The 9,146-nt window shown below is 36.0% G+C and overlaps 1 protein-coding gene across 1 annotated transcript; it reads left to right on the forward strand.

Moving 5' to 3' along the window:
* Positions 1-2,557: 2,557 nt before the first annotated feature.
* Positions 2,558-8,494, forward strand: LOC125680898 (probable G-protein coupled receptor No18). Its single transcript, XM_048920697.2, has 2 exons — positions 2,558-3,244; positions 5,443-8,494. The coding sequence occupies exons 1-2, from the start codon at positions 2,558-2,560 to the stop codon at positions 6,652-6,654; spliced, it is 1,899 nt and encodes a 632-aa protein (XP_048776654.2). The 3' UTR covers positions 6,655-8,494.
* Positions 8,495-9,146: the final 652 nt, after the last annotated feature.

Consider the following 9,146-nt stretch of genomic DNA (forward strand, 5'->3'; position numbering starts at 1 on the left):
GGAACTTTCTGATTCTCACCTGTCATGTGAAACTGGAATACAATTTTCTCCGATCTTTGAACGAACTAAAGATGACGACATTCCGGGATTGTCCATCGAAGACCGAGAATTTTTAGAAATTATGGAGAAAATGTGTCACAAGGACAGCACTGGACATTGGTCAGCTCCACTCCCACTGAAGTCAAATAGAACTAAGCTTCCCAACAACAGAGCACAAGTACTAAAGGGAACCTTTTCACTGCTTGCGTCGTTTAAACGTGATCCTGTGAAAAAGGACTTGGCCATAAAATTTATGGAAAACCTGTTTAATCATGGATTTGCTGAGGAAGCCCCGAAGTTCCAGAGGGAGAAGATTGTTGGTACCTTCCTATCTTTCCGGTATTCAATCCAAAGAAACCAAACAAAATCCGTATAGTTTTCGACTCGTCCATTACTTACCAAGGACAATCACTGAATCCCTCATTAATTCAGGGACCTAATCTTACCAACAATCTACTAGGTGTCCTTTTACGTTTCCGCAAGGAACGCGTAGCAATCACAGGGGATATAGAACATATGTTCCATATGTTTCGCTTAGACGAAGAACATAGAAACTTTGTCCGCTTTAGAATGACCCAACAAAGCCTCTAAGAAACTACAGAATGTGTGTGCACCTCTATGGAAATTCCCCTTCACCATCAGTCGCAACATATTGTCTTCATAGATGTGTAGAAGAACCATGTGACAGTGAAGTGAATTATTGTGTAACTAGAAACTTTTACGTCGATGATGGACTGGCATCCTATGATTCAGACATTGAAGCCCTAGACGTCTTACTGCAAACACAAAAAATACTCAGGGAGAGAGGTAAAATCAGATTCCATAAGTTTGCCTCCAATACTCAGATCGTCGTGGATGCTTTGTCACCTGGGGACAGGGTTGGTGATCTTAGTGACGTACAATTAGATCTAAATACTATACCATCACAGAGTAGTCTGGGCCTGAAGTGGAACATATCGTCAGATACTTTTACCTTCTCTACGGATCTCAAAGATGTACCAGAAACAAAACGAGGCATTTTATCTTTTTTGCATAGTCTGTATGATCCAATAGGTTTTCTATCACCAGTCATTCTATCAGGAAGATTCATTTTCCGTGACATAAAACAGTTGGAACTCGGGTGGGACGAACTGCTACCCAAGGACATCATCTTGCGCTGGCGGTCATGGCAAAGTTTTCTCCACCACTTGTCTGAAGTAGAAATACCTCGACGTTATGTTCCAACATCCATTAAAAATGCGGAAAGGATTGAGCTCCATACCTTTGCAAATGCTTCTGAAAAGGCCATATCAGCTGTCACGTACATCAAAATTACAAGAAATGGAGAAAATCATGTAGGATTCATTACAGGGAAATCGAAATTAGCACCTCACCATGGACATACAATTCCAAGGCTAGAACTTTGTGCAGCACTTCTTGCTACAGAAATTACTACCTTTGTTGAATGTCAGTTTGATACACAGATTGATGATATTCGATTCTATACTGACAGCCGAGTTGTTTTGGGTACCTACATAACAAGACTAGGCGATTTCACACATACGTCTCTAACAGGGTCCATCGCATACTCAACAATTCATCTCCTGAACAGTGGACCTTTGTTGCATCAGACCAGAATCCAGCTGATATTGGAACGCGCTCTATTCCAGTGAACGAATTAGTAAAATCTTAATGGTTATCGGGACCAAAGATTATTTTGAATGACGACTCGTGTGACCATTCATTAGAATTCCCATTACTGGATCCAGAAAATGACTCTGAAATCAGAAACACTGTGACTGTTGTTAAAACAAATGTGTATTGTGGTTTGAACACAAATCTTTTCCTAAGATTTTCATCCTGGGAGTCTTTGATTCGTGGACTGTCATTCATGCGCAGATCAATTCACAGGAAACTCAACCTTGAAGATATAAGTCCTACAAAACTGCACAAAGATATGGAAATGATAGTTGTCAAAAGTGCGCAGTATGAAGTTTATAGACAAGACATAGAGAGACTTCAAGATCACAAATCAGTTGTCAAAGGTAGTCCCCTACGAAACCTAGACCCGTATCTGGACGGTGAGGGATTACTTCGTGTAGGATGCGAATCCTTACAGGAGATCTATTGGCCGGATCAAATGGACCGATTATCATTCCCAAAAAGTCACATGTGGCGAGTCTACTTATAAAGTATTACCACCAAAAATGTCGACATCAGGGACGTCACATTAGAGAGGGCGGAGTGAGATCAGCAGGTTATTGGATCATGGGCGCCAAGAGACTTGTATCATCAGTACTAAACTCTTGTATTACCTGTAGAAAACTACGCCGGAAGCCGGAAATACAAAAAATGGGAAACTTACCCGATTTTCGATGTGAAACCATCGCCACCTTTCACCTACGTAGGAGTTGATACCTTTGGACCCTGGGAAGTATCAGCTAGGAAAACAAGAGGAGGAGTAGCAAATTCCAAGAGATGAGCAATCTTATTTACTTGTTTGGCTAGTAGAGCAGTGCATATAGAACTGGTGGACGAGATGACTTCTAGTGCCTTCATTAACTCCCTTAGACGTTTTGTAGCGATTCGTGGCAAGGTTACCGAATTTCATTCAGAACGAGGAACTAACTTTGTGGGGAGTACAGATGCACTTAACATCAATGCCATGAACGTAGAATCTCAACCAGTAAGGAAATTCATGGTGGAAAATGGATCTACTTGGATATTTAACCCACCTTGCGCATCTCATATGGGAGGGATTTGGGAGAGAATCATTGGAACAGCTCGCAGAATTCTTAATGTCATCATCATGGAGTCTAAGAAACCTCTTACAGATGATGTTCTCAACACTTTTATGTATGAGACATGTGCTATTATCAACAGTCGTCCATTGGCTAATGTATCCATTGATCCAACAGAACCTTCAGTTCTATCTCCTTCAGTGCTACTTACACAAAAGACAGAAGTCGATTATGGACCCTTTGAAGCAGTTCATCTGAAAGACATGTATAGAACATCATGGAAACACACTCAAGTCCTTGCCAACCAGTTTTGGAAACGATGGCAACAGGAATACTTGTTCAGTCTGCAATCAAGGCGAAAGTGGATTATTTCAAGGGAGGACATCAAAGTCAACGACGTAGTGCTAGTGAAGGATACCAACACTGTCAGATACGAATGGCCGATGGCAATTGTTCTTCGAACCTTCCCTAGCAACGATGGACATGTACGTAAAGTAGAACTTCGACTTGTTAGGAACGGTAACTGTGTTACGTGTGTTAGACCCATTACAGAGGTTGTTCACCTGTTTACACCTTCATCATAGTGATATCATAAGATGTGAGGCGGGGAGTGTGACGAATTCGTTGGGTCGTCCGAAAAACGTTTTTTATTTAGTTAATAGTGATTACATCCGGTTTGAACATTCAGACATTTTTTCTTATGCACCGAGGACAGACTCATGGAGTCATTTTTCCTAAAACAGCGTCTGGGACGCTTTCCATGGATATTGCGGTAAAGAGGGGCAGCGATGTATGTTCATTCTATTTATTTTTATGCTATTTGAATTATATATTTTCTAAAATTCTATTTTTTCTAAAGTAAATGTGAAATTCTGAATTTATTAAGTCTACTATTCTGATATATGTGTGAGCAGAATTTGTTTATATGTATTTCAGTTTGTTACCGTAATTACTGCTACATGAATAAAGAGGTAAAACTGCTGGGCGTTTTTTTACTGACGAAACAGAGAGCTGTGGCAGAACACCAACAGCATATCAAGTTTATCTGAATAAATCCTTAGTGTACATTTTAAGTGCAAAAAGGTGAAGTTTAATACACTGTAGCTCAATAACTAACACTATGATCCCAATTTTTTCATTAGGATTTTATAATTGTCCCTCAATGTAGAAATGAATACTATTTACTTCCCAAAATTTTGACAACTCTATAAAACTCAGGTGCGAACCATTTTCATGGTACGTCAGAAAAATTGGCATTCCCTTTACATTATACCTAGGGCATTGTTACATAGAGTTGAGTCATACGAAAAAAAAATATGCTTTTTAACAAATATTACTTTAAGTGGACTTATACTTTAAACGTTATAGTCACGACGAGCCTGTCCTAAAGTTTCATTTCAAAATCTTCATTTTGAAAAGCAAAGAATTTTGGCAAACTCACATTGAAGTATATTTCGAAGCGTAATTTCATTAAAAAAGAAGTCTGTTTGGTCCACTCACGTATCTTACTACACAAACATCTGACAACACCCGTTCGAGGTCAAGTCGAAGCGACTATTTTATTATCAAATGAAAGAGACCTTAAAGGGGCACAGCCACAATTTGGTCAGAAAATTTTCAAATTTTAATTATCAAATTTTATTGGTCACAATGCATTACATACGGTATATTTTCAAAAGTCATTTAAAATCTACATATCAGTTGTCATTTTCCATGCACATTATAGATGTCACAATTAATTGTTATGTAAACTATGGCTACTGCTTTGGTGCCTTTCTTTGTTTAAAAATAAATTTTGCATGCTTTACGTCCCATCAAGAATTTTTCACTCATATTGAGACGTCATCAGCTGTAGGTGAAGCACTACAAAGTTAGACACATGTTTATCTCTACAGAATCACATTCAATGGGGGGGGGTCAACTTTTCTTACATTTTACTTATTCTTAACGTTTAGTATAAAACCTTTCTCCGAGGAATAAGTTGATTCCTGATGGAAATCGTAGATCTAGAGTTTTTCTTTTCATTACAATCGAAATATTATATATTTTCACATAACCAAAAGGATATCTATATTTGTGCATCATATGTGTTTTCCTGTTTACAAATGTAGTCCCATTTCCCTGTCTGTCTTAGATCTGCAATGTTTTCTTAATGCTACTTTGTATTCCTTCAGAAGTTATGAGATTGGTCAATGTTCGTTATGTTCATCCTTTCATGCTACAGATTATCACCATTTCATCACAATTACTTTACTGTGCTATTTTATCAAAACAAGTCAACATGTGTGTTGTAAACAGTGCATGTTTTAAATTGTTTTCCGCCCCTTTTGAGAATTTTTAACTCATGTTGAGACGTCACTAGCTTGAGGGAAATTGTCATGCATACGGCTCAAGGCGGACGTGATTGGGATTTTCCGTTTTATGATCATATTCTAAAGACTTGTTTAGACCGATACAATCATCTTTTGAATTGAAAACTTTCCCATTTACCTTAGATGACGAAATGCAGTTTTAGTGAAAAGCAATTTCAACAAATATTTAATACATGCTAGGTTTCAGCCACAGTACTGAACGACAGTCTTGCGCTACCCTACTCTCAACTAAACTATAAATTTTCATTATTGTGTTGAAAGGAAATCAGCCTTATTCGTATCAAATGGGATGAAAAACTATTTGAACCAAGAAGCTCTTCTTAAAAAGTAACAGTACATATTTATCAGAGAAATTGGACAAATGGAATAGTGAGCTAGCCAGTGGTCTAATCCCGAATAATGTGATTTTGTCTCTGTATATTGTAACAGGTTTGTTGGGAAATTCTACAGTGATTCTGATTTATGGATTTAAGATGAGAGGAAACAAGGAGGAGAAATACTTTATTCCATTCCTTGCTACGGCGGATCTATGTGGTTCATTGGTTTGCGCTTCTTTTGGAATCGCCCTCAACATGATGCAGGTGAAGTTCAACAACACGCACCTGTGTAAAGCTTGGTGTTTCTTTGCAGTGATCATTACTTTAACTTCCATCTTCTTTCTTTTGATCATTGCCGTACACAGGTATCTCAAAGTCTGTAGACCTCCTGGAAAACAAATGACTTTGAAATGGAAAAGATTTGCTTTAGGTTTGGGTTTGTTTGTAGCATTTTTACATGCTGTACCTATGGTTCATTTTTATGGATCAGTTCCCTTTCCTAATGATGAGGAGGGGATCGTTGGACTACGGTGTAGCAGGCTGAAAACCATCAACAAAACAGGCTCTTTGATTTTTGGAGGAGTCATAGTTCTCATAATATTTGCATGCATTATTACGCTAATTTGTCTCTATTCGAAAATTGGATACACTATTCTTGCACACTTCAAATTTTTTAGATCCCCATGCAAACCTGATACCAGTTCGGACGCAGAAAAACCCCGCAACATCAATCCCTTTCAGGTTACAATACCAAGCAGCAACGGCCCCCTTAGTGACACAAAAAATGGAATCTACGATATCGAAAACATTGAATTATGCGAATCGTTACATCCTCAGACATCTTTAAAGACAAAAAGGAAAACTATTACAACAAAACCAAAACTTGAAGGAACAGTGAATCCTCATATGTCAAGTTCAAAGCGGAGAAAAGAAAGAAACAACCAGAGAATTGTACACAAATTCACGCTGATGTTTATGCTCATCACGATAATCTTCCTCATTTGTTACATCCCAAAGGCTATAATCATGTTACTAGAGGCCTGGAACCCGAAGTTCTGGGAGGAGTTTTCAGATTCTGCTAGAGCTGGTGTGCTGTTTGTGTATAGGATGTACATCATAAACAATATTACTAATCCAATCATTTATGCATTCCTGGACGAGCAGTTTGCTAAAGAAATCAATACGCTAATTAAAGTATGTAAATAAAGTACCATGGGGTCATTTTTACATTATTTTGTGAAATATTATATTTCTTAGACTTTTATGAAATAAGAAATATACTTGACGTCGCAAAAAAGTGTCTCCATCCTATCATATGTCATCATATTGCAAGTAACTACATATATACATATGCATGAAAGTAATTGTACAGAACATAGGATTTTCAATTCTTTTGTAAAAAGAATATATTATTTATCTTTGCTTAATACTGGAACATTTTATTTTTAAACCCGGATGTTTTGATCGCTATCTCTGTCTTTACAAGAGTTTGAATTTGGTCGTTCCTCTTGGATTACTGTGTACCCATGCTTGTAACCTTATATTTGTTAAACTGATTAAATAGGGCAAGATCAAATCTATCAAAATAGCACATAAGGTCCGTGACATAGTCTGTCGAAAACATAATTTGCTAGAATATACGTTTATGTTTAGTTAGAAACATATGCACCATCATGCGGATTTCTTTCTTTGTGCTTTATTTTCCATTCGAATATTGTTGACTCATATAGAGACGTCACCTGATTTACATGAAGTTACCAAAAAAAAATCTGGATCTCGAGGTCGTAGGAGGTTTTTTTATCGTATCAATGCCTATATTATACCAATACGTCATGATTAAGTGATCAGACCACATGTTGCAAATATTCAGTTATGAACGCCAAAACTTAAACAATGGGCGTTTTAAGAGGCTACTTAGAATAACTGTCATGATTTTGGTAATATTTTCCACGTATTGATACTTGTAGTTTTGAATTTGAATACCCACAGATAGTGTAGTTCCATACAAAGAAATAAAATAAGAAAGTATAATTTTTTTCTTGGACGAGGAAGACGATTTCCGACTCCATTCATAGAGTCCATGTATATTCTGCTGTGAGCTGTTAACATTGACCCAATTTTCGCCCGCTGTAGTAATATAAAGAAACTGATACATTTACATACACGTGCACAGTAGCGCGAGAAACGTTAGTTTATCACGTAGAAGTAAGTTACTATGTACAGTACAAGACAAGAATAAGTCATTCTGGTCTCGTTTTTCCACCACAAAATTATCTCACGAAGTCTAGTTTCTTTTCTGCCTGCTATCTTAAATAAACCACAAAAATTAGATCAAGAAACACTGAAATAGATAATAGTGTTTTGTATCAGACATTTTCTCTGGGAAATTACTTTTCACCAAGGAGTGTTTGTGTTTTAGATTATTTTCTACTCATTGGTTAAGTATAATTAGATATTTGTAGGAATCTTTTACGTGTAAATATGTGTATCTAAGTAGCAGTATTGAGCTCAAAATACGAAGTTTTCCACAAAGTCTCGGTAATTAAGAATTTTTGAAATTGACGTGAATTAGAACTGGTCTATCAGAAAACACAAATACCTATGCGTTTTCGAAATTATGAAATAAGAGACAATCCCTGATGAACCTTTCATGAGATTATGAAAATAGAGGAATAGGTATCTGAATACAGTACTTTTGTGTGAATAACATCAATTCGTAATTCAGGCATTGCTTAAAAGGGCTCAATATGACAGTATGTAGTAGACTTCTGTTTGCATGTCTGTGTGTATGTGTATATTGTATGTCATTGGTATTCACATGTCTGTGTTTACATTGTATATGATTACTATTCACATTTATATTCCGAAATTTTGAAATAGAAAAACCCGTATACAAGCAAAATACTTTGATATTCCGTAGCTCAGTTTTTGTGATTGGATAATCATTGAAATGTTTAATGAAAAACAAAACATTTTAAGTAAATATGTCATTTACCAAACTAATGACGCAATAAAAGTTCAAACAAAATGACATAATAGACCAATATTTCGTGAATTTTCAGTTTGTTCTTCCTTTTCTGTTGCCGTCAATATTCAGTTGATGGATCTTGGTGGTCTAAAGATAAATATGTAAATCAAAATAGATTTGAAGGTCTGGAATGATATTATTATTATTATTATTTGCAAAAACGTTTATTAATAATTAATAACCCTATTGTTAACATTTTCCCCAATGAATATATGGAGGATCCGTTCTCCGAACTCCCCCGCGGCAACACTGGGTACTCTCCTAGATCTCAAGTTTATACGTCATTTTATTAAGATGATTTTGATGTAAAGCATCTACAGACATGTACTCGGCCGCTAAGATTTTAGATATTCTACACTCCTTCCAAAGAAACAAACGGAAAATTTTATTTTAAAATGAAAACAAAATTATATATTAGATAACAATTCAATTTTTGAATACCCACTTTAAAAACAAGCATCACTACTATGATTTATGTAAGAGCACTTAAGATTTATATATATTATTTAGTGCTTTATATATATATATATATATATATATATATATATATATATATATATATATATTCTAAAATTCTATTTTTTCTAAAGTAAATGTGAAATTCTGAATTTATTAAGTCTACTATTCTGATATATGTGTGAGCAGAATTTGTGTATATGTATTTCAGTTT

This window comes from Ostrea edulis, chromosome 2, assembly GCF_947568905.1.
Source record: "Ostrea edulis chromosome 2, xbOstEdul1.1, whole genome shotgun sequence".
NCBI lineage: Eukaryota > Metazoa > Mollusca > Bivalvia > Ostreida > Ostreidae > Ostrea > Ostrea edulis.